Source organism: Pelecanus crispus, chromosome 11 (genome assembly GCF_030463565.1).
Source record: "Pelecanus crispus isolate bPelCri1 chromosome 11, bPelCri1.pri, whole genome shotgun sequence".
In the NCBI taxonomy this organism is placed as follows: Eukaryota; Metazoa; Chordata; class Aves; order Pelecaniformes; family Pelecanidae; genus Pelecanus; species Pelecanus crispus.
In genome coordinates, this window is record NC_134653.1 from 24059425 (window position 1) to 24087041 (window position 27617).

Sequence of the window (27617 nt, forward strand, 5' to 3'; positions counted from 1 at the left end):
AAGGGCTCAGAGCAGAACTTCCCAAAATTACTTCTTAGCATAATGGTAATTATGTTAATTGCTTGAAAGGTAGATAACTGCTGAACTGGTTTTGAAAAACTGAATGCTAGCTTGCATCACAGATGCTTAAAACAAGTTAACAAATACAAATGGACAGCGCAGGCTACAATTCCCTCTGCAGCCTGGTCCACCCCACACGAAGGCATAGCAGTGGCACTTTTGTGCCTTCACAGCGAGTCCTCGGCTCCAGACTAAAACAAAGGGAATGGGTGAAGTCTCATCTCCAGGACAGCTGATTTAAACATGCAAACAAACAAACATCAATGATAAAAGACTGTAGTGATATCAGATCACAGATGTTAGAACTGGACTTTTTCATCAGATGATGAATATTGCTGCCAAGCTCCTCCAGGCAGGAGTATTTTCAACTTTTTTTTGCAGAACATTTATCCCAATTAAAGACCACTTTTATGAAGGGGAAAAGGAAGCTGATTTGCTTTCAGTGAAGTCTTTTGTTTACACATCTCTCTGATGAGCACTTCACTGTTTTTAACAGAGTGTATTAACTATGAAAGTTCTGCAAAATACAAAAAAATATTCAAGTCAAACAACGCTCTTCTGACCACGCAAGCAAATTGGGAAACACAGAATTCAGAGTTCTGTTCTCCAAATTGGGCAACAAAGCCACTATTATTATTATTGCATCTCAAACATCACAAAAAGAGAAGACAGTGAAAATGCCTCATGCAATTAGTACAACCAGTTCGAGACAGGTACTTTTTTTTTTTTTAAACCAGATGTTCAATAGCAAAATCTGCTCAAAATATCTAAAAATTTTATCAGGCAAATACAGTGTCTGCAACACCTGATAGCACAATGCGGTGTGAAAACACCTCTGGTAATATCAAAACCACAAGTGACTTGTAAGGTCACAAGTCAACATCTGTTTAATGAAGCACAACATAAGGAGTAAGAAGGAGAGTTGAAAAGGAATGTGAAGAGCAAGATAAATACTTTTTTCTTTCATTAGGATGAACAATTATTTGCTTGCAAAAGGATTGCTTGTCCCCCTTGCTTCTCCCCTCCTCCAAAAGAGTGTACGATTCTGTACGTACATCCTCCATCATCTGTTACTTGCTACCAGTCAGAAACTTCCATCACTGTGTGCAAGGACCTTCTGTGAAAATGCACTATTGTCAAAACAGGTATATGCATTCGTGCATGACAGCAGGAAAACACTATCAAGTTTTACACAGAAAAAGCAAACACTCCCACTGCATTTATTATTACTAGTTCTAAAAGTGTTACTCAGAATATTCTGTATTCTGTATTTCATTGCAGAAACAGCAAAATGTATTTATTAACGTGCAAGCCTTTGCAACAGTCAATCATGTTTGTGTAAGAGCAAAAAAAAAGCCACCGTTACAGTTAAAGTTATTAGTACGGCAACATAAAAAAAAAATAGGCATAAGATTTACCAGTGCAGATGAGATCACTACTTTACATAGTCTATCTTCCTGCCTCCAGCAGTGACCAGTACTTCATTTCCAAAGCAGTATCTTTGCTAAGGTGAAGTTAAGGTTGCAAACATACATTATCTTTATTTTTTGAATACTGTAATCTTGAAAGTATTAGAAAGTCATTAAATCAAAATTATAAGCAATACTTTCACAGCATGCTAAAATCTGCACCACAACTGTGATTATTCCAACTGAACTCTAACAATAACTCCTCAAACCGATTTAGACTTTACAGCTTGCTTATATTTGATCTTGGCTCAAGGAAACGAGTTAAGTGCAAGAAGCTGATGAAGGTGGTGTAATTGCTGACACTTGACATTACAATCACTGTACCAGTCTTCCTGTTTATCACTTTGGCCCAGAATGTACAAAAAATTTAGGTTTGTAATTTCTGTTGTTGAAATGTGGCCTGATGAAAGGTCCATTTATTGCAATTCACTACAGATTGGAAGATATTTGGATAAAACATTTAACTATGAGCCTATTGTCCCTTACACACTGCACTGCTGATTCTGACTGTACTCCAATTTTAGTAAGCATCAGCAAGTCTTACACATTTCCTGCTATATCAAAGGTGAACGGCTAGAAACTGTTCTCCATTAACAGTGCCTGTCTCTAATATATTCCCCTCTTTGGAGCTGGCAGCACAAGACATCCTGCAAAAGCAGCTGGTTTTACATCTGTTTTCACATAGGTGTCTCTGGTATAAAAGGCAACACTTCTGCAACAAAAAAAAAATTATCTGTTTTCATATAAAATACTCTAATCCTGTAACAGGGAAAGGCAGCAGAGGCAAAAAAAGATAAATCACATTTGTAAATATTGTTACTGGCTGTAATACAGCATGTCACAGCTCCTTCTACGAGCTAGTCACAGCAGAGGACAGCTGCCCGCTAGTGCTACCTGCTAACAGCAAACCCTTGGGCTAAGTGGAGGGAGGGCTGTGTTTTCGTGCAGAAGATCCTACGCTCAGATCCTAATGACCCATTACATCAGCTCTTCCACGTTAAGATGATACGGCTAGCAGTTGCTGTCAGCTTCAGAAAAGATGTAGAACGATCTGCATGTGCATTATCTGCAAAAAATAAAAGCAAAGACAGAATTTGGTATATGCTGGAGCAGGGAATCTGGACATGCACATGGTCTTCATGCTCATTCACTTCAGCTTCTAAACACAGCTGTGTGGAAAGGCCAGAAGCTGCTTAATCCACATCATCTACTTGATTTTTTTTTCTGTTTGTAGGTCACGGTCTTGCCACTTCCTACCTTGATTTAAACAAAATCAAATTCTTCTTCACCTTTTGAAAACACTTCTTAAATGTAATTTTTCCTCTAAGCTGGGAACATTAATTTACTTCCTTATAATTTTCAGATAACATCATACTTCTATGAAGTAGAGACAGTTAACAAAAACACACAGGTGGAAATGAGCACCAGTCTGAAGTCTCAAAGCTGCTTATCTTGAATTTCAAGTTTCTCCCAAGAACATTTCTAGTCAGAGGGACCACCAACACACAGCCAACTTGACCCTGGTAGATGCTTGGTGTTTCTTAACTAACGTTTTACATTTTATTTTCATGGCAATGCTGGTTCTCAACTTCCAGCACGCACAGCAAGCTACTTACCACACTTAACAGCAAGAGACTAGACCTCAGTCATAAGAGTCATGCCTTTATGTTACCGTTACCACATCAGTTTCCACCAAATGTTGTCAGGTTTCATCTCCACCAGTCTTCTTACAGAGATTTCCAAATGACACCGTCCCTGTACAGTCCCTCAGAAGAGGCACAGATGAGAAAGTGTGTATTTTGTTCCCAACTTGGGGAATCAAGAGGCAGACTTCCCTGACCATGACGTGACATCACACACCATTTACTCAAATGAAGAGTTCTGCATCCACAGCCATCTGTACGTATCTGATGGGAATAAATACATTACCACATGCTACATGCGGTTTTCTTCAAAAACTTTTTCCTTTATTTGAGTCAGCCTGTTTCCCTGCTCTTGCTATCTTACAGCATGCCCTGGCACTTAGGGGAAGACTCCAAACACATTACTCCATTTCTGTCTTTGCAAAGAGGGTACAGAAGGGACAACACCCGCAAGCAGCTTTAAGGGCATCAGAATGGACAAGACAGCAGATTTCTAGTCCCAGAAAGTAGCGTTGCCAAAATTCCTTTCTTGGAGCCTGCCAACAAGCAAGAGTATTTCTGATCCCTGCAGAAACCACCTTCCTTTGCTCCATGTTGCTACTTTGCAGCTTGTGAAGCACCACTAACTCCTCCCAACAGGTCTCAAAGCACTACCATGAACAGGGACAGTGTGGCATCTCCCCGCCATGCCTACATGAGTATGAAGCACAGCATTTAAAAAAAGTATGTTCTCTTGTTGCAGCACATTGTTTTCAAGTCAAACTATGAGACTCGGGAGGGCAGGGGGGAGGGTGATGGCTAAAGTAGACTGCTGTTTCCCAAAAGCTATGGCTCACAGCCAAAGTCAGGCAAGCATGGAGCAGATGGAGTCCTGGCAAGGCCTCTACTGTCCCTGCATTAGCAGCATCTGCTCATTACCCAGAACCCTCGCCTGCTTTATCTAATGCTCCAGGAAAAGCATTTTGATTTGATTCATTTCAATTCGGTAACGTGCAACACAATTAGTGGTAAAATCAAACTGGAGGACTGCCAGTGCTGACAATAGGAAACAAGGCAGAAGAAATATGAGGCCAGTGGGTTGGAATTCAAAAATCACAACTGTGGATCAAGTTGCCAAGTCCCGTTGCCCCAGGTGTACATACAGTGCCCCCACTGAGCACTGGCATGGGCGGAGGGAACTTCATTTTCTCCCCATACATTTTTCTCTCATTTACCTCTCCTTACAGCTTGTTTCTGAGAGGCTGATGCCGTCAGAAACGTTCACCAGAAGTCACAATCCAATTTTTCTTTAGTGCCATCATGGAGTTACAATTCACTTTGGATGCAGGCATCCCAGTACGACAAATCTTTTTCCTTGCTGTATTTCATATGCCTTGGGAAGTGTTTGCCACTACCGAACCAGCAAAACAGTGCTGTAAGGCAGACACGGCGTGAGCAGAATCTGCCTGTTAGTTCTTCCCTGTGATCGGATGCCAAGGACATCGCTGCATGAGCTCTGTTGAACTGGGAGAAACTGATGTTATCTGAACGAGTCTGCTAGCCAGGGATTCGACAGAGAAGTCTAGACTCTTTGCCTGACAGCACCACCTCCAACACTAGCAGATGGTTTCTCTGTGTTAGTCAAACTTACAAACAAAGAGAAAAAGGAGCTGGAAAAGTACAACAAAGAACAATCAAACATATTATCTTTAAAGTCTTCCTCCCCTTTCCCAAGTTTAAAATAATTCTCTCCAAACTGTAAACATACACTTTTAGATTCCAGTTAGTAAACATTTCTAAAATCAGTGTTTATAATTCCCTATTCACATAGAAACTAATCTATTCTGACCAGGCTTCTCAAATCAAGAGTAACTGCCATATCACACAGCCCATTAAAATTTCTACCCAAAAGAAGAAAAGACACCGAGCTTTATGCAAACTAGTTTAGTCACAGCACACACAGGACTGATGACAAGGAATATGACAGGAAAAAAAACCCCTAGACAAATTATTAGTCAGTCGCAGACTAGAAAACAAAAGACCCTCTGCTAATCATTGTTTCGTACATTGGACAGAGGGCCAACACTTAAAACTATCACCGTGTTATAATTTCCTATGACTCGAGTAAGTAATATTAATGAGTATTCTGTAATACCAGACTTGCTGTTGTCAGAAAGCGCTACCTATCAACAATTTTTAGCCACAGAAAACCATTCTAGCATAATCCATGCTAGAAAAACAGATAAGGATGTTGATCATCTTAAAACAGTTGTTTTCACATATAAAGCATTTAATTTACTTATAAAATATATGGATTAGAGATTTGGTTTGGATTACCCATCTTTGGTCCTGTTTCCACATGCAGAAATGCTAAGATCAAAGACAGTATGAGTACAAAGTTCCCTAATGTTAAAAATACTCTTTATTCATACCTGAGGTTTTTAAGTGTCAAATCATACATTTTAAAGAAAGATGACAGCAGTTGAGTTCTGCCCAAGCACCTCAGCCTAGGATCCCAATTGGGTAGCACTGTCCAAACCTGACTTTTTAATTGCTGTTCTCATGTCCAGTAGATGTACAGTTGGTCTCTGGCTCTTGTTGCCTGTTATATAAACATCTAAGTATATTTAAAACAATGCATATAACCAGGATTGTATTACAGTTTCATTAAATACTAGGTCACAGCTTTTATTTCTCTATATCAAAGTATATAATAACACACCATTGCAAACCAATACTTCAGTTAAGAAAATGTGCATCCATACACTATGCCAAGAGCAAGAGAGGATGCAGATTAATCAGACATGCAAGTTTACCAGTATTCCCATAACAAAGCCTCACAGCATCCCAAGGGAGTTTTGGACAGAGGAGAAGGCTGGTGGAAGAATATTTAATATTTTTATAGCAAAACAAGTTATTTGCTTAAGATAGTTTGGCTGGACTACAGCCTGGCACTCAAGCTTTGCATAGCAGTTCCAGTAGGAATTAAACATCAGTTTTAATGGGTGCTATGTTCCAATGCCTCCTAATGCATTTAGGGTTATTGGCCAACTTTCTCACATAAAAGCAAGTGTGTGCGTGTGTGTGTATACACAGGATTACAGACACACAAAAAGCTGAGCACAGCTGCTTCATTTTTGTAAAGCCTTTTTTTCTTTTTTTTTTAAAATAGGGAGGAGAGTTGTGGTTACTTACCGTCCTCGTAAGCTGCTACAGCCAGAGAGCTGTTTATCCTCACAAAGGAGACATGTGGCTGAGGTCCAGCATCACCAGGACTGTGTATTGGTTCCAGGATGGGGGCTGTGTAGTCCCAGGTGCGAGTGTCCCACAACCTCACTTCTCCTGATGTATATCTGGAAAAGAAGGCTATTATTCATCCCAAAACACCTGAAAAGAGGTAGCTGCAGGAGAAGGGAGGAAGAAACAAGAAATGTCTTAAAGCCCAACGACTTTTACAGCTCCTAGACTGATTCTCCTCCTGTTTACACAATCTGTGTACAAACCCATCAACTTTGCTCATTTTATTCCCATTTACCGATTGCAGCATCAAGTCTACTAAGACGGGCAGGTATACTGGAGCTACAAGAACGGCATGGCTGAACTACCACGGGTTACGCTACCAACTATCAATATTAGCTTTACATATAGAATGCAAGGAGGCCTGGGCTCCAGGGAAAAAAGGTAATCAGTAATGAGTCTAAATTACATCATGGCAAAACTTCAAACTGTTTCCTTTCGGTCTTTAAAAATTCGTGATTGTGGTTGTGCCAAGGCAAGGCTGTTTAATCAGAGCATTATGTACATACGTACAAGCACGCACATGCATACACCCATCCAGCTTACTGCTCTTTATAGACAGAAACTTCTTAATGCCTTGTCAACTGACCAGATTTGCCTACATCTCTGAAGACTAATTAATTTATTAATACAATTAAGTGTTGTATTTAGAACTAAGGCAGTGCTGCCTTCTTTCTCACTGAAACATCAGAAAAACTACAGTTTAACATCAAACTATAGTTTGCCAGTGAGAAAATAAAAAACAGAACTAAACTTCTCAGATAACACTGAATATATCTGAATGAACAAAGGTTGTAACACAGCAAGCAACACAGAAACTGTCCTGTGGCATCTATACTGTGGAACACAACACACTATTAGAGAAAAAAAACACTGCAGGCCAAGTAGAGAAGCTCCCTCTATGACTGGTCAAAGAACACAGTTCAATAGTTACTTGGAACAGTTCAATAACTATTTAAGATAAGTTTTGACAGAACTGTGACAATTAACACTGTCAAACAGTCCCAGATGTCTTTCTCTGCCATACCCAGGACTTGGATTCTGTTGGAAAATGAAGGGTGCTTCCTGCTCTGTCAGCTTTATTGTTATCTCCCAACTTTTTTGGGAAAAATATTTCAAAAGAATGATTCTTACAAGCCTCAAAGGTCTACTGGTTAGAAATCTGGCTCTCCTATGTTTATGAGGAAAATAAGAAAATAGTTATTTACAAAGGAGGTGAAGGAAGGTGCTTAATAAAGGTTTAGATGTTGGACTTCTGACTCAGGTCACCCAGGTCTTTGGGGAGTACCATGCAACAGGACTACAGGTACTCTGGAGCAGATTTCTTCCAACATCTCTGAGTGAAAATGCTCCACTTTATACAACTAATTAAAGTACCTGAGGGGATGGTGATATCTGTCAAGCAGAACGAGATGCACATTAATTCTCTGCACCACATCATGAAGAGAACTGTGTCCCTGTCACCCGGCTTTCTCTTCAGTGCTTTACATGGTAAGACAGAAGAAAATGAAAGAATAGGGTGGGACAGCACTTCTCCCTTTTCCTCCTGCAAATGAGGCCCAAATCCCTCTATGAATCTTGCTTTCATTTCCAATTTACAGCAGCATTATTTAAAATGAACAGATCAAGAAAGAAGCTTCCCCAAAGCAAAGCTAAACATTTCATGTTGGACCGAATAAGCAATCCAGATTAGTCCACAACAAACATCTTCAGTTTACAAAACCGAAAAGTGCTCATTTCAGATACATTTTAAAATATGGAGATAAAACACAACGGGACATGTAATTGCACAGATCTGTTGCAGTCCTATGCAACAACACACACACACACCATTTTGGAATCATTTTAGTTTCGAGCTGCTTTTCATTTCCCTTTATGTCTGGGCTGGTTTGGGTCATGTTTTCAAACTTCTCCTAAGTGCAGAGAGGAACAGATTATTCTCAAGGGAGAAGACAAAATTATCTTGTCACTATGTGACCCTGAAAAGTTGAGTTTCAAGGGAGACATAAAAGACTGGCAGAATTGACAGAACTAAGTGACAGAATATTAATTTTCATCCGCAAATAAGCAAGGAAGAATAGCATCTCCTCCTACTGCATATACATACTTGCTCTCACATAGTCCAGTCTAGGAATGTAAAAAGAAAGACTAATAGATGGAGAAAACAGAATGACAGGAATAGAGATGAGACACAGGGCTGGCTAATTCTCTGAGCACACTGCTTCCAGTTTTCTATGTAGCATGCAACACAAGTGATCCAGGGCTCAAGCCACGCTACCATCCATAAAAAAATAACATGGACCACAACCTTGGAATTAAAGATCCAACATCACAGTACCACAATAAGTGCTTTAATTTTTTCTGATAATTCAACCAAGTCAAAATTTAGTTTGAACCATTCTTTGTTCTTGAAGAAGAACCTGAACCACCTCTACAGCTAAGCTCAAACTGGAATAGAACTACCAAACGTTTCTGACTATCAGTTTGAAATAAATTTGACTCAAATTCCAACGTGTTCGTGCTAGGACCTGTTAAACGCAGGAACTGTCTCTGCTCAGTAAGCTCTGCATCAGACCACCCAGCAGCCTCCTCATCCTCACCCCCTTCCTCTCCAGTGATGGATAGGTACATGCTGAAGAGCTTTCACTTCTATACCATGAAGCCATGCTGCTCTCCCGCCCCTAGCAAGGACCTGTGGTACACAGGAGCTTGATACGTGTACCTCAGCTACGCTCTAGTGGGTTCAGACAGATACCACAGAACAATCCATAAGAGGATCCTGGCCATAGTGCTCATTCCGGTTCCATCATGACATAGAATGGGGAGCACTGTATGTGCCAGGAGAATGCTGCAAGCACCCACCAAACCCTACCTTTGTGTGTGTCTGTCCAGAAATCCCACCAGTGCACTGCAAGATAGGACAAGCGCTTTATGTTCACCAGGAAGAGGAGGGAGGAGGGCAGTAAGGCATCCTTGCCCCGATCCCTCCCATATCCCTCCTACCCCCACTTCTCACTCAGCAACACCACTCACATCCTTCCCAGTGCAGCATGACAGCAGATCAGTCCCATGTGGCAAACCTAAAGGATTTGGAGAAACGTTACAAGACCATGCTGGAAACATAAGTGGAGGTCTAGGTTTGGGCAGGGAACCAGCATGGGGAAATGGGAGATATAAACCATCTCCTCAGCTGACAACACACTCCGTTGGCCATCACCACTGCATGCCCATTTCCAGCATACACTGGGCCTGTACCAGAACTGAACTGGAAGAATTTCAAACACAGATGAATCCAATTCAGAACAAAAAAACTTAATGGTTCAACTCCCCACTTTTAATGCGGTTGTAAAGAGCACCACACTTTCAATTTGTAACCACAACAAAAGGCTTTTAAACTATTAAAGCATTGCCTTGCCGTAAAAAAAATAAAAAGGCTGCTTTATTGCAGATAATTGGCAAATCTGCCATATCAATATAGATGGCTGAAGAGAAGAACACGCTGCACTGTACAGAACCTATTTCTAGATAATTTCAGTATTTCTATTCATTTCCTACCACAACTTTTACACTTCGTCATGAAAATCTAGTTTGGATTACCAGCTACTGAATGAAAGAACCCTATATTTAAATCTTCTGCCCCAGAACAGACACAGCCCTCCAAACTCATTCAGTTACTGATTTTTCTATCAAGACGGCTATGAAAGGCCCACATAGCTTTCTGCTGGAGTGAAAAAAAAAAAAAAAAAAAAACCCAAACCAAAAAACCAAACCTTTCTGTTTATTATAACAATAAATACATTATATTTGCTATAATACCAACAGCATTCAGCTGCTTCTCGCCCCCCCCCCCCTGCCCCGGTGGGTGTACTGAGATGATTATTGCAGTGGCAGGTAAATACCCCAACATCTAATATAAGCCACTTGCACAAAAAAAAAACCCCAGACCCCCCAAACCAACCCCAAAACCTACAAATTCTGAGTTCAAGTTCAAAGAAAAAAACAAAACAACATATTAGAGACCATACCTGATTTACTGCATTTAGAAAGGCTGTTCAAAGTCTTGCTTTCCCGAGCACAACAGGGAACAACAAGAAAAAGACTGTTGCTTACAACCCCAAGTTTCCCCCTCTCCAGATACCCCCTGCCCTGATGCCTTCCAATGTGTTTCATCCACCTGGCTTTCAGGTCTGGGTCTGCGTGCTTCTCTCCCTATTCACCAGTCATCCTTCCCTTAGCATTCAACAGAGACTCTCCACCCAAGTAACTCAGCTTCTTTGATCGACTTACATTTCACTTTGCTCTTGTTCTTCTAAACATTTCAGCGTATACACATGAGAAGTAGCAGCAGGAGAAAGACAAGAGCTATATTTGTCTAACTCTACTTCTCCTTGACAAGCCAGTTCTGTAATTCTGGACAGATATGTATACCTCTGTAAAAATTAGCCTGCAAATTCAGCTTAAGCTTTACAGATATGCATAAAAAACTTGCTGAAATGGAGCAACAATAGGTGGAATGCATATGGTATAGAGAAACTGAAAAAAATTAAATTCATATGGCATCTACAAATGTACCATAATAAAAATACCTACTCAGTAATAAAAAACATTTCAACTACTTTTTATTGGCAGTGATGTCATAATGAGATGAACAATTTCCTTGTGCCCTCTCACATGAGTGAAAGCAGAAGACTGAAGAAGAAGGAGCTGGGGGTTAAAAGCTGCTGATGTCCCACAATGGCTGGGAAGCAGGTGGTGAAGTGCAGAGCACATGTGGGAGGAAGCAGAGATGGAGGCTGGGCACCGCTCTAATGAAGTGGTGCTGAAGAGGCAGACGATTTCATAAGGAGAAAAACATCAGGAAACTGGTCAAAACACAGAATCCCATCTGAAAAAGCTCAACTGTGTTGGATAGCAATAGCCAAAACAAATTTGGGGAAGAGGAGGAGGGGGAGGCTGATCTCTCTCCAGAGCCCCAGATGTCTTTATCGTTGCCTAATGACAATTATACTCAACCAATTAAGACACTGCTATCACAGTTGCATTGTTAGTAAGCCTTTGGCCCTGAGTGTTGATGGCTGTCTAATTAGTGTTTGTGCAAAGTACAACTGCAACTAATATATAAACTGACAAATACACAAAAGAAAAACTGTTAACAGGAACATTTTCAGAACAGTCGAGATTCTACTCATTCAGTCCATGGCAGCAGCAAAGACAAACTGCTTTCCTTCATGGCTTGTTTATTGCTGGCACTGCAGAATTTCACTTCAAACAAGCGGGTCAACTAGACTGTTGCTGGGTTTCTGTTGAAACAGGGTGCTGGTGTCAGTCCATTTTGTAGGCTGCCTCAAGCACACTGCTCCAGGGCAAATGTTACTACACTAAGCTGGTCTGAACAGCAAAGACTTTTGTAAACTGATTTCTGAAGTGTCTTATCATTTTCCATGTTTTCTCAGAAGAATTTGTAGCAAGAAAATAAAAAGAAAGGAGAAAGAAAAACCTTTGTTTCACAGTCAGGTTTGATTTCCAGAAGGCAAAGTCTGTTCAGTTTCCAGATACCTGTGGTGATCAACAAAACAAAAAAACGCAACAACTTTGTTTCAGGCAGTCAGTGACCATCTGTTAATACTCAAAAGATCTTATTATGAAGTCCTTACAATGTCAATGCATTTTATTGAAGTCAGTAGGAATTTTGCTCAAGTAACAATCTCTAGCTATTGCTCTGTTTAAATGGATGCCTGTTGATAAGCAAGTAAAATAATGAGTATTTTGCATTGTCTTGCTGCAACAAGCATCTCGGACCTTTCATCCTTATTCCACCAAAAGCAACTAACCAGTCCTTCATGTGGTTAATTAAGGCATCTAGTCAGAGACCCCCTCAGTAGGCTTAAGAATAAGGTCCAATTAAACATGCAAACCCAAGTCCAAACGCCTTTGGAAGTTGGTTCAAATTGCTCCTAAGCTTCATCTTCTCTGTAAGGCTCAGGTAAGACAGTGGTATTCATAACGTTCAATTTCAAAAAACCTCTTCAGCAAAAACACTGCAAGTTGGAAGATACCTCAATGGCAACAGACAATACTGAAATTAAATGGATTCTGTTACTGTCTTTACAGTCAACATTAAGATCCACTACTTTTCTCTTAAGCAAGCAAAAATGGAGAGCTTAGATACATTTACCACGGTGTTAGATGCCTCACAGAGTAAGGCTGGATGAAACAGGTAAAGTTCCCAAGCCTTCCTGTGTTCTCATTTACAGTTAGAGACATTGATTTTGCCACTACATACATAACCAACAGGTAGCTTGGCTAATGGATTCCTTAAGGGAAGGAATCAGGAAAAACAGTATAGTAGCAACAATGGAGTAAAGGACTACTTTATATGGCAGAAAGGAATATAAATAGGACACAATGACAAAAAAAAGAAATACAAATGGAACAGAAAAGAGAAAATGTTCTGCTATTACATAGTGTGGCAGAAGGCTACACCATAAAATACAAGAAAAAACAGATGGGGTAAACCAAAACCAGCATTTGAAACAATCCTAACACTGACAGAAGAACATCAAGTAGAAAAGTAATGTCCCTAATTCCATCCAACTATTCTTTTGGGTTGCTTGATATACGAGTGCAGCTATGAAAAAAGTGACTAACTTGTACCAAAACGGATCTGGAACCACTTTAACATGTAGGAAATATATTCTGAGCATCCCTACAATCAGTTTCCAAACTCTTCTGCTGGGAACCTGACTTTCCAATTCATCAACCCACATCCATCTGTGGACCACACTCACAGAAACTGAGCTGTGGAAAGCTAATACCTTTGCTTTTAAGGCCTCATTTAGGAAATTGTAGCTCTACAAAGTGGGTTAAGCTGCTGGAGATAGCATGCAGTTCTGCAGCTTATCATTGTTCTCTGTAACAAAATTAGTATTTCGCCATCCTAAGTACTTCTGCGTGCCTCATTTTCTTATTAAAGTGCATACAAATGTCATACCAAGAGAACAGAAACAAGCCAAAGGGTTATATGGCAGACAAAATGTTTTAATGAACACCTACAAAAGCAGAAGCTAGAGAAAGCCAAACTGTCTCTAGTAATTTCTTTTTTTAAGGCCAAGATCTCCCATCATTTAGATCAAGGTTCCAGTGGCTTGCATCAGCCCAGGCCCATTTATTAAACCAGCTGATCTGAGCAAGGAAACATATTACTTGTGGGTGCTGCCTAAGGCTACTGCCGTGGCTGGAGGGAAAAAAAAAAAAAAAAAAATCTCTCTCAAAAGAATTCAAGAGGAATTATGATGCAATTTGGGAAGAATCTGGTCTGTTAGCCCTATTATTTCACAAAGGACAAACACATAATGCAACAAATAAAACAATGGCTCCAGTTTCAGATACAGGCGAGAAAACATCATTTGAAAATGATGTAAATTGATATGTTTACATGTTGGAAGGAATACAAACTGCAACACACTGCAAACAGTAGAAAGGAAAAGTACCACCTGAACTTTAGGCACTGATGGCAACAGCCCAGAGGCTGGTAGGTTGTGAAAACAGTAAAAAGGAAGTGTTCAAGAAGTTTACTAGAAAGAAGGATGGGTTTGCCTCACCTCAGCAGAAAACCAGGCTTTACAAGCTCAAAAATAACTATCATGACTTCAGAATACTGGGCATCACTGTTGCACACAGCACATCTCCCTACAGCAACGCATTCCTCTGCATCCAGCAAAACCTATAGGTAAACCAATAGCTTAATGGTCGGGCAGGCTGGAAAAACAGCTTTCACAAAGAGTCAGTATCAAGCTTCTACTATTGATTTCACCTGAAAGGCTCTTTTTCACAAGATGACAGAGAAGCCAACATGTTTGTCACTTAACACAACCTTACCTAACTCCCATAGTTTGTCATCTGACCCCTCTGAACTCATGGCGTCATCCTGATTTCAACCCTCCTAAAGGTGACCCGCTTGAAAAAAAGGTCTGACACTTATTACTTCTTAACAATGATGAGAATGAGTGAAGAGAACACAAAGGGTTTGGGGAAGGCTGAAGGAAAAAGGCAAATATTTTTACCTTCTGCCTCACTGCTTTGTTTTACATCCAGGCTCTCATCACTGGGAGGGGAAGGAGAAACTTATCAAAGTTGCACCATTATACAAGTGAAATTTAAGCAATTAAATAAGGCAGGGGTTTATTCAGGCTGTTTAAGACTTCAGTTTGTTAACTTTTATTCATTTTCATTACTAATTAATATTTTGGTTTCCTCAGGTCTGCACACTGAATTAAGATGCAAGAGCTAATAATAAATACCTTGAGAATAGCCCACAAGCCCTATAGCAAAAAAACCAAATTAGATGAGAGCTGACATGAAGTTTTAGAAAGTGCAGAAAAGTGTTTTCAAGCCTTTCGGGCTAGTTTCACACATCATTATGAAGCTGAAAAGAGTGGCAAGCCCATTTTTTTCAAAAAAGTCATTTGCAGGTCACCTTTGAGCAGGAGGAAAGCAGAGTGGGAGGTGGTCGTACAGAACAAAGAAATCTACCATATAGTAGCAGCTACTTTTATGTCTGTATGTTGTTCATAATGACTTAAACTGAAAGGCCAAAATTGTTTGAAAGTGCTGCAGTGTTTAAACTGTAACTCCCATAAGACCTCTTCAGAACAAAGACAACTGTATGAAAATTATTTCAGTGCATTTAGTTTCTCAGTAGGAGAAAAGCAAAATGTATCACTACCTCTAAAACAAATGATTCCTCTAACCACACAGGATAGTTAGAAAGTTCTTCTTTTGCTTCTCATTGCCTTTATCAAACATCACTTGCAGAAATACCATCTGTGCCAGGTGTGCTCCACCCTGAAAAGGGAGAAAGTGTTATGACGCACTCAGAGCACATGAACCTCAGTAGCCCTAATTCAAGAAAGTAAAATCTCTAGGAAAGAAGATAGTACTTACTGAGGGAAGGAGGAAAGCCTCTGAAGTTAAAATGTAGAGAAGAACCAAGGGCTGATTCCCAGCCGAGTCTGTAAGGGGTACAGGACTCCACGCAGCATCTGCTAGACCGGTCTCCGTGGCACAGCAGAGGCATGCCCTTCAACCTCTGTTTATGCAAGCTCTTAACTAACAGTCTACCACTCCTCCTTCAGTCAAAGGAAACTGCAGAATGAAAAAACGTCAGATACCTTTGTATTTATGGGTCTTTGGAAGGGTAGTCTGACTCCGATCTCTTCTGTTTATTTTTGTTTGGGAACCTTTCAGAGCTACAAACAGCAGCAGTAAAGCCACAGTGCCCTTTCCAAAAGCATAAAAAAGTTAACACAGTGCGCAACAAAACATCACCCTGACTCAGAGCAGACTTGGTGTGGTTTTACAGGGCGAGCTGTGAGGTGAGGTGGTCACCACCAACACAAGGCAAGTTTACCATACAGTTTCAAGGACAGCCACACGTTAAGTATTTCACATGGAGCCGGGCAGACAGCAAAAAAGTCTCACAACACGTTACGGACATGTTACACCACAGGATCCACTGTGTAATGACACCACAGTTCAAACAAGGACCAGATGCGTGCTCTGAGATCAGTACCTCCAGGAGGACTTAACCTCTAACTACAAATGCCCATCAGTGTGGCTGTCAACACGGCCAAGAAGAAGAAAAAGTAGTAATTTTACTGTCTGAACATGTGCTTGCTTAAAAGAAAAAAAAAAAAAAAAAAAGATTTATTTAAGATTTCATTAACAGAAGGTGAAGAAATCCAGACATTCTGTACATAAACCAAACATACAACAGCATTAGGTACAGTGAACCTAATTATCAGTAGTAATTTATAAAAGCCAACTGAGCAGATGTATAATTGCTTTAAGTAAACTGACTAAAAGAAGAAACTACATTTGAATTGAACATGGAAGGGGGGGAGGACAACATCCCTTTAAAGAAGATCCTTCGAGACATGTAACTGTAGAAAGGCTGGTGAATACAGCATTGATTGGGAGTGAGGTAACCACAAACACCACTGTCTCAAATGAAAAGGGATTCAAGGTCTGACCCAGAAAACAAGCATCGTAACCGCTGGGATGAAATTTTAATGATAAACACAAGATGCTCTGCATGCAGGCCAGATTGAATTATCTGATGTCAGCCAGTAAATGCAAGGCGCTCTGAGAAAGAGGAGCTGCTAGCAGCCACCTTCAACTCGCAGCTCAGGTTGCACTTCATCAATCCTTGATATTCTGCCATCTTCTGGCTTGAGCTTTGGCAGCAGCATGGAGAAAATAAAGTGTGCAAGAAAATAGGTACATTTCTCTAAGGGAGAGCTAACCCTGTATAGTTTATCTTTGCTTCCTTACACAAAGTTAACAAAGAGATCCACTCCTGAACCAGTTCAGGCAAACTATGCCTCTATGTTACTTGTAGCTGCTGTTTTAAGTCACTCTGCCCACCACAACCTGTACAAATTCCTTTTCAGAAAGATTAAAAAAAAAAGCCCTTCAGCAACTAAAATAAAAATTATTCCACTTTCCAGCAGAGTTTGAAGCAGTTAATGAAGCATACTAGATCTACTGCAGATCTTACGTTGACTAACAGCGGTCCATCACAGCACAGGTTCACATCCAGTAAGATTTTTCCCAGGCTTGTTCCAAGACCCCAAATACACAACAGCCCCAGCATTTCTGCTGGAGAACCTCTCTCTCCACCTCTTTTTTAATTTTTATAACCACTCTCTGATCTCCCAAGATCCTGAGTTGAACCTCCTGAAACCAGGGAGCAGCTGCTATACACTGCCACAGTTTCCAGCTATAAAGACAGAGAATAATGCCTGGCTGGTCTGACCGAGCTGAGCCAGAGCACTGCAGCTGCTCCCCAAAGTCCGACATCAAAAAACTGCTAAAAACCAAGTGGCCCTATTTTTCTCCAGTGCAGCAACCTGACTATAGAAGAAAGAAAGGTAAATGATGCCACAAGGAAACTGCTTAGAAAACCCTGGGAAGTGCCACATGCAAAATTACCTTTAAGATAATCAACAACTCAAGCCTTGCAAAGTTACACGTCTGTTTAGCTTTATGCACATGGCATGTATCGCTGTAATCTATGATTATTCTCATGTAAAGCTAAGCACATAAGTGTTTGCAAAACTGGAGATAAAATCATTAAATGTAACAGGTAATTGATATTTATACCGAGAAGAAAATTGACTTGTTAACCTCAGCTATTAAATTACTTCTTCAGTACTGAAAGAATGCAACAGCTAGTTATTGATCACCAGATTCATTACACTTTTATGACAAATTTGAAAACACAATGCCATTAAGTACAATACTATAAGCTGGGAGAAAAAGGGAAGCGTTATGTTTGGATTTAAAAAAAAACCCAAACCCTAAATTCCTCAATCTACCTATCCTAAATACTTATCAAATGCACATAATGAACAAAGTATTTCCCTGCAAAGTCTGCTAATGTCTTTGGAAGATTTAGTTATAACTTTAAGTCTGTCTTGTTTGATATTTGCTACTTGACTATGAGATATTACTGAGGGGAAGAGCAGTGTGCTACTGTCTTGCAGACTTTGATCATCACAACAAATTCATCTTCTTTTGGGCAAGATTCACAGAACAGTTTTCTGCTTGCAGCAATTTAAGAGGTGCTTTCAGAGATCTCAAGCCACCAAAGCAGAGTGAAGGGCAAGTAGGAAACAGGAAAGGAAATAATGTAATTTTTCTAGTATTCTAAGCATTTCATTTACTAACCAGGTAAAGTCTGATTTCCCCATGTTGTTTTATCAAATGTATGCTCATAGCTTCATAAAGAGATATTTCATCACTAAAATTCATTTTCTCAGAGAAGGGAAATCACTGAAAAGTAATTTGAGTGAAACCCATAACATCGCTTTTCCTAATGGATATGCATGTGCAGCTTTTCCCTCAGTGGTCTCTTACCTGCTCACCTATTTTCATGAACCTTACAGGAACCTAAATTCTTTAAAAGCACCACCTCCCTTCAACATGCCAATTGAGGCAAACTCACCAAAAGAATCAAGAGATACTGGAGGAACTGGGGAACCAATATGAAAAGACTGTGAAACTGCATAAACCCAGTTTCTGTAATACACCAAGGTAAAATATGGACTATTTGAGTTTAATATACAGGATTAACCTCCTTTGCTCCTTAATTCCTTATAAATTAAATTTATTCTGCCCACCTTCTATATGCTGCATGTTTGGATATAAAGCCCATGGAGAAAATGAAGAAAAAGAAGAGCTGGAGGCTTTGGCAGCAGCATGGGGACAACTGGAGTTTCTGGCTCCCAAAAAAGTACAGGTTTCATTAGATACAGTGGAACAGATACAGTAGCTCAGATCCCTAGCCAAGGCCAGGAAACACACTGCCCAAGCTGAAGGGCACAAAAGAAGTCAGGCTGCTATCCACAGAGCTGGATCCCAGCTGCGGACCACAGCCGGCTGGGAGCTGCGGTGTCTTATCAGTGGCACAAGGAACTCTCAACATCAGGTAGGACTCAATGCAAGACCTGCGGTACTCCAGCCACACAAATTCTTCAAGCCTCTTCCCACAGCCACTGTTTAGGTTAACCACTGTGTGGCACTGCCCCTCTAGAGGTCACAGACTACACAGCTCTTCAGCAGAAGCATTTTCATTGCTATAATGCAACTGATTACAGCAGCAAAGACATTGCGTGAAAAGCAGAGAAAGAGAAGCAATAGTCAATAAACAGGATAGAAGGGAATAGAAAGGGAGACCTCCTGTCCTGGTTTCGGCTGGGATAGAGTTAATTTTCTTCCTAGTAGCAGGCATAGTGCTGTGTTTTGGATTTAGTAGGAGAAGAATGTTGGTAACAAACTGATGTTTTAGTTGTTGCTAAGTACTGCTTATGCTAGTCAAGGACTTTTCAGCTTCCCATGCTCTGCCAGGTGCACAAGAAACTGGGAGGGGGCACAGCCAGAAGAGTTGATCCAAACTGACCAAAGGGCTATTCCATACCATATGACATCATGCTCAGTATAGAAACTGGGGGGGGTTGGCTGGGGAGCAGCAATTGCTGCTCGGGAACTGTCTGGGTATCGGTCAGCGGGTGGTAAGCAATTGCATTGTGCATCACTTGCTTTGTATATTATTATTGTTATTATCATTATTATATTGTTATTATTATCATTACTACTTTACTTTATTTCAATTATTAAACTGTTCTTATCTCAACCCAGGAGTGTTTCTCACTCTTACTCCTCCAATTCTCTCCCCCATCCCATCGGGGTAGGGGGAGTGAGCGAGTGGCTGCGTGGTGCTTAGTTGCTGGCTGGGGCTAAACCACGACACCTCCAAACACAGAAGTAAAAACCCACAAATCAACCAGCAAACCCATCATCGAAGATTAAAATTCCTCTTTCCCTCCTGCCATCTGCTAGTTTACATTTCTGCTCTCAGTTGCCCAACAGCATTCAAAAGCATTTCAATGTATGTAAGTTATCTACAAGCAATGTATTTCAAGGCACCTTTCTAATACCAGTGTGTAAATTCTATATTATTTTATGAGTAGTTTTCTCTAATCCCACCATGCATAAGCATACCATTAACACAAAGTGCTACCATAAAATATGGAACTCTAGTATGTTAAGGAGAATGTCCCCCGACTGCCCCCAGGATGATATCATTTTTATTTACTTGTGTGACTTCCTCTGGAGGGCTGCTAATTACTGAACCTGTAAAATTCAAGCAGAATACAGTAAAGCCTTACACCTAAGACAGTCACAGTCACCTCTTCCAAGAGATCGGGAGGTTCTTAAAATTGTATTTAAGAGTGTAAAGCAAATGAATAGCTAACATTAAATCAAGGTCCTGACAAAGCTTTATATTAGGGAAAGAGAAGTTTGAGTTTTTCTGATTTTTAAGTGGGTGTTTTTTTCCCCAGGTTGTCTTTTAAATAACAATGGAGAAAAGTAACAGTCTTTCTAAAGTTATCTTGCCACGGCACACGAAAGTATCCTCCTGATCAAGAGATTTTTTTATGGAAAAAATAATAAAAAGAGCATTTTTCAGTAGATGTGTACAAAATTTAATACATTCTGAGTGCTTCCACAGCAAAACAATAGCTACAGTTCATCAGAAAGTACTATAGTTTTTACAAGGACTATACATACATGAGATAGCTTTTTGAATAGTACAATAAAAATTTGCACTGCTGAAATGACTCGTAGATAACCATCATTATCAGTCACTTTAAGGACAATCTACCTCACCCACAAAGGAACCGCAGTCAGAAAAATTCATTCTTGTTGCCTCAAATGGATGCTTCTTTTGAATTTGTTAGAAAGCAGTACACGAGATCCCAAACAGTGAAGATTAAATGAGCATTATGCAACCCCATACTCACCCAGCAATAACAACTCCATCACAAGAATGTACATCACAAAGAATTTTTCCCACTGCATATTGTAGCTGGCTCACAGCACCGATGCGGTTCTGCACAGAAAGACAAGACATGGTGTTGGAATTGCAATACATTCATTGACCAAGTTAATTTGCTTCGTCTTGGAAAACTCTGAGCTTTACTATTGGTACTGACAGTGCAGCTGAGAGAGAAGACCCATCTATTTTATGCTTGCCTCCTGGAATTTTTACAGACAGAAATGAAGGAGAAAGAAGCTATTGCTCTTATCATTCATAATCTTTAGGTAGAGAAACAATTATCACAACAACAACAAAATGATAGCTTTCTTTTAGCCAGGATATGTAATGAGCAGGGAAAGGAGCCTTCATCTTAAAGGCTGATTCTCATTATCAAGGGATGGTTGAAGTATAAACATCTCTCTTTCACCAAAGTCAATGGAGTAGCATAGCAAACAGAAAGACTAGCTCCCAGAAGTAATCGGTCCTTGGGAAAAAAGGTATTACAGCTAGGGCAAAGTCTCATAAATCTTTCAGCAGCTTTCCCCTTCTAACTGGCAAAAAGAAGCTGCAATACAAAAGACCAACTTTTCACTACCACTTGCTTGAACCGGGTTTCCATTTTTCTACGGCATCTGGATCCCATTAAAGAAATTCTCTTTTACCTTCCAGTTGCTCTTCAAAGTGCGCTCTCTGGCACGGCAGTTCTTGAGGGCAAGCTTCCAGCAGGAATGATCAGAGATGCTTGTATCTATTAGATATCCTTCCTGTTGGCACAACCGGTACCACAACACTTCATCTTCTGCAAGCACTTTCCATGTCCTGCTGACCTAGAAATCAAATTTATATATATAGCATAAAGTTATAAGTAAAAATTAGATTTCATATAAAATGATTTAAATAACATCTGAAATATACACATGTAAAACAATATAGGCCTCCACTGAGACTAAATTCTTATCTAAACGAATATACTACTGACAGCATAAAAAAAAAAAAAAAAAAACCATGACCTTAACAGAATGCTTGTTTTCTGTGGATTCTTTTGAAAATAACTCAGTTTCTACTCCACTAAAACTCGATGCAACATGGATACCAGTGTTCAGTGGCCACACTGCCAACCTGAAATGTCAGTGTATTAGAAAATTTTGAAGGAAAAAGAAAAAAGAAAACAATTAAAACAGCATTGTAAGTTTAGAGAAAAAATATGAATTTATTTTCGTATTTGTAGCTAAGAAAACCTCTCAGATCACACCACCATATCTCCAAAGACTTACTAACAATGCCTGATTAGGTGTATGACATTAGTGATTTATAACCTATTGTATTACAGTATGCATAAATAGGAATGAATTATTAAGTTTTTCAAGTAGCCTCAAGTTGCTGTCCATTTCAGAGAGAACAGCTTCATCATAATCAATTGTGGGTTTAGAATTAAAGATTCAAGAGGTAAGAGCCAACTTAAGTAGCATTTGTTCTCCATAATTCTTAACTTAAAAAACCAGATGTAACCAATGAGAACTGCTACTGGTGAAGGCAGCAATCAATCGTACGCTGTTTCCAAAAGATTAAAAAACCCCTTCTCAGACTGAGATCATTTTCAGCAACTTACAATTAAGCATCTAATGTCCGTTTCAGTCCCAAGATTACACCAAGAATCCAGGTCTCCCATGGATACAAACTCTCACAGGACCACATCTTCATGTTTACTTGCCATTTGTTCCACATTTACACACAGATACAACATGGCATAGTGGGGTGAAAGATGAACTATTACTTGTTCTCTATTTTATAAGATTAATCTCCTTTGTATTTTGTCATTATCATGCACATCTTGCTTCAGACTTCTTAAAACCACAGATTTCAAATACAAAGCATAGCTTCACAAAACTATATATCATGAGGAATACTGAAAGTATGAGATCCTTTTGGCTGGTGCAGATTTGCAAGAAGTCCCTGCAGAACACAAGCCATAGGAACAACAAAGTGTGCAGTGAGGCTTACAGAAAGGTTAGGAAGACAACATCCCCTGCCTTAAATAAATCAAGCAAACTCAAGAGTTTGTAACATGATGAATTTTACACGTGATGACTTGGAAGAGCATGCCTTAGTCTACTGTATCAAATGCAGCATCAGGCCAAGACTGACCAGTCAGCCCAACCAAGTGAGAGCACCCACAACATCGCAGAGAGACAACAGCTAAGGTCCAGAAAGCAGGTCAGCCCCATCAACATGACCTTGTGTCTTACAGGTCTCCTTGGGTCACAGTAAGTGCAAAACTGTCTTACACACATGGTCCCTGTTGTGGTTTAACCTGGCAGGCAGCTAAACACCACACAGCCATTCACTCACTCTCCCCCTCCCCAGTGGGATGGGGGAGAGAATCGGGGGGGGAAAAAAAAGTGAAATTTGTGGGTTAAGATAACGACAGTTTAATAGGACAGAAAAGGAAGGGAAAATAATAATTAATGATAATAATAATAATAATAAACAAAATAAGTGATGCACAATGCAATTGCTCACCACCACCCACTGACTGACACCCAGCCAGTTCCTGAGCTGTGATCGCTGCCCCCCTGGCCAACTCCCCCCAGTTTCTATACTGAGCATGACATCATATGGTATGGAATAGCCCTTTGGCCAGTTTGGGTCAGCTGTCCTGGCTGTGCCCCCTCCCAGCTTCTTGTGCACCCAGCAGAGCATGGGAAGCTAAAAAGTTGTTGATTAGTGTAAACACTACTTTGCAACAACTGAAACATCAGTGTGTTATCAACATTATTCTCATACTAAATCCAAACCACAGCACTATACCAGCTACTAGGAAGAAAATTAACTCTGTTCCAGCTGAAACCAGGACAGTGCCAAACCTCCTTGTGTACTATATAGTCTCCAAACAGTGGGACAGCATGCTCTGCAGTGAACAGCACAGATCTCCCCTTGAAAACATTATGAAGCTTCCAGCCATCTTGTTTATGCCGTGTTGCCTGTTGGTCTTGCTGTAAAGACTAGCATATATCATTACTGCTCTCAAAAACCAACGTCCCACTAGGAATTAAGAATTGCATCAGAAGACATCTCATGACCTGTTTCTTCCAAGGGGAAAAAAAAATTAATGAGAGAAAAAAGGGGGGTGGACTGAGTAACCTACATGTTTTTAAGATTTGATACCTACATATAAGAGCAGCTCTCAAACAGGAATATCCAAGTTCAGTAGATCTAATATTCCAGTTATTCACCAAAAGATGTCAGCTTGAACTAGCAGGCATACAATCCCCTTCCATCATCAGACAAAGAAAACAACCTGGACGGGGCAATCATAACTGCCTTACAAATGACAGAAACAGCACCGAGTCTTCTCTAACATTATACATCATCCTGCAATAAAAAAGCAGTGCTTAATGCTCCTGTCCCTATAGGGACACACTCAGGAAGTTCAAAAGGAGGGAAAAAAAGGAAAAAAAAAAAGAGCTATCCAAATTTCAAACTATTACAGTTTAGTGGGAAATTTGCTCTCAATTTGATTTTAAAGTAATATAAATCCATATATTATTGTTCAAAGGGAAAAAAAAAAAACCACAAACCACAAAAAACCCCACCACCCAGCTTTTTGCTGACACACAAAAAAAAAGCAGCTGTTCTGCAGGAGTTGAGCACCCCGGCCAAGCCTGGTCAACAGTAACAGCACCTCTGCCCCCGCTCCCGTAACAGCAGCACGTTTCTGCTGACATTGAGGGGACAGGCTAATGCACAAGCAGAATTAAACAAAGCCAAACTATGCCAACTTTTGCCTTACTTAAAACAAACAAACAAACAAAAAACCCCCCCAAAAAAACCCAACCAAACCACCCCCCCACACCTTTGGAGTTTGCCAAAATAGACAATGTTGCAGACCTTTCTAGTTTCAAGGTCTTAAAAGCATTTTATAAAGACAGTAAAAAAAAAGGGGGGGGGGGGGGGAGGGGAGGGCTACGTAAAATTTAGACTGCCTTTTCAACTTTCAGGAACAAACATTCAAGGGGAATAAAGATCCTATCCTATTATGATTTTTTTAAATCAAATTACATCGAATCCTGCTGCTTTACAAGCATGAATTTCCAAAGGGTCCCCAACACAGCCTTTTCTTAATGCACCAAAACTGGCATGACAATCCCTTGTAAAAGCCCCACTGAGCGAGCCTCAGCTGCAAGAAATCTCTAATAAAAGTGTCTCAAGCATTTCACTTTACAGCACCACTGTGAGCTGCTGCATTAAAACCAGCTATTGGCTTGAAGTCAGCTTTATTAGATCTGCTTGACTTGGAGTTTCAGGTGAGGCCCCGAAAGCCAGAGCATTATGGCTTTATTTATACGCACCCATACATTCTGCTTGTTGGAGAGTAGCTGAGATGCGCGTAGCTCTTATTAAACTACGAACATAATTATTTCCAAATCTACACTATGTAGAAACTCCAACAACGATCAATGACAACATCTTACAGAGCTGTTTACAGATTTAGAGTCCCCAATTTAATTTTGTCTTTAGTGTTCCTATTCTCTTTTTACTATAGTTCTCAACTGTTCTCAGCAAAGAAACTTCGGTTTCCCCTGAGCTCCACACAGGAAGAATTTTATATCTTATAGTTCAGCAAGTAATAATGTTCTGAAGGACTTCAAAGGCTTTTGCTGACATAGGTTTTGCTATTTGGTTTTGCCTTTGGGGGATTTTTTTTTTTTGCCCCCTCCAAAAAAAGAAAAAAGAACCGAGAACACCCCATGTCTTCCATCAAATCCTAAATTTCTTCTAATCCTGTCTAAATCAACTGGCTCAAATCCTAATGAAGGTTTATTCATCCCTCTCCATCTGATAACTGTCTTTGTTTCATTAGGTTTATTTTCTTCCCTAGTCATACAAAGACATATTGAAGGTTTGTTCACTGAAGCCAGGGGCCTCAATTAAAAATATCTGGACTTTCAATTCAGTACAATATGTAGCACTAAACAGTATTTAATCCAAAGCCATTCAGATGCACATTTATCAGGTGGAAGCTGCTCATCTTTTCAATTCACAGCCATAATGTTATTTTAAGTCTCATCCTTAGCCCAGGATATCCTTGTTCTCTGTGCTCTCTCTCTAAACTATGATGAGGATGGACAATTTCTTTTACCCATACACAACCTTGACGCAAAAGTTTGCTCAAAAAATACATGAGATTTTCTTTTTTTAAGTGTCTGAACACTAAAAGCCTAACAGTTTAACAATTCCAGAAGCTCTAGAGGCAAGCATCTGAAATTCTTGATTTATGCAAGACAATTCATTCTTAAATTCCTAGAAACAGTCTCCCTTGTCCTAGATACATACACAATTGTTGTGTTGGTAAACATTTCTAAACCACCTCCCAGATGAAAATGCTAACCGTTCAAGGCAATTTCCCACTGATCCGTTCAGAAATAAAACTGCCTTAGCATCGCCAAAATTCAGCACATACTGTCGAGAAGTATTTCACACCACAAAAGGCAATTTATACTGTCTCTGGTATTTACTAGAAAGCAGTAACAACTGTAAGTATATGGAGAAGTTCATAGATGAGTCACATCACCTTATCACAAAGCTGAGAGTTTAAAGGCCAGGTCCTCAGGCCGTGAGTGAAGTTAATTGCAGGTGTCTGTAGTATCACCCTCAAATAACACAATAACTTCTGATGCATTTCAATTTGTCACACTTGTTGTGGTGTCCCAAGTGGTTGTTTTTCTTGTCCCTCTACATCACGACCAGGAGAAAAGACTGACTGTTCTCAAACCCACTCATCACAGAAGTCACAAGAGAGTTGCTCGTAGCATAGATACTTCTTTCAATGGTCAGAACAGAATCAAAAGGTGCTCGCAGGGTTGGCACAAAGCGGAGGGAAAATTTTGCCATTACACTGGACTGTTCTGCTGACACATTAAGTCCTCAATACCTTTCTCTTTGAATTATAAACATGGGATATCAACAGGGACTGATCTGCTGGATGCTACTAAGTATTGCACAACTACCGCGAACCCACCAGAGCTCAGGAACTGATGACACCATTAATTTACATGCTGCACATGGCTTTCGTATTTCAAGTGCCATACGGATAGTTTGTGTTTTATAGTACTAATTCCAAAAATCAAAGAAAAGCTGCGGGGAACAGGGGGAGGGGGAAATATCACGGTGAAATTAAAGTTCTCCAGAGCAGTCTGTGGTGTGATTAAATCTCAAAGAGGCTCCACAGTCAGTCAGGCTACTTTACTGTTAGTCAGTTACCAATTTGGCATAAAGAACTAAGCAAACAGGTTTTCTCCAAAGGCACTTGCACAGTTCATGATGCCAATTCCACTAACTGGCCCAAGTTCACTAAAATCCCAAGGCGCCTTAATAAAAAAACCTTTCTGCGATAACACTGTAAAACAGCAGGGCTTTCCATTTAATAGAAGAGGGCTTCCCCCCCTTCAAAAACAAAATCACCAAGAGAAAAATGAAAATGGTATTTATTTTTATTGCTTTGCTTTTTATTTGAACACTTAAAAAGAAGCCAGCTCTGCACTAAAAGCATTGGATATTCATCTCATTCAGAAAGCCTTGTAAAACACTGGGCATTTGCGCAGCTACCTGTCAGCTGCCACGTAGGATCAACTGACTCAGTCTTAGAAGGCAAATGAGAAATGTGGAAAATCTTCGCAGTGTTAAATACATCTTATGAGAACAGGTTCAAGTTAAAAACCAGAGTGAGAGAAATCAAGCACAGCCCAAGAGCAGAGAAAAGGAGCAGCTCTTCATCAGCCAATCTTT

At 40.1% G+C, this 27617-nt stretch overlaps 1 protein-coding gene across 1 annotated transcript in view; it reads right to left on the minus strand.

Annotated features, from left to right (window-relative positions):
• FBXW8 (F-box and WD repeat domain containing 8) overlaps nt 1-27617 on the minus strand; it is a 53468-nt gene that overhangs the window by 21115 nt on the left and 4736 nt on the right. The window contains exons 3-5 of the mRNA XM_075718981.1: nt 21494-21658; nt 20815-20903; nt 6347-6504 (exon numbers count right to left, since the gene is read on the minus strand). Coding sequence (XP_075575096.1) covers nt 6347-6504; nt 20815-20903; nt 21494-21658 — 412 coding nt within the window. The remainder of the gene's footprint in view (nt 1-6346; nt 6505-20814; nt 20904-21493; nt 21659-27617) is intronic.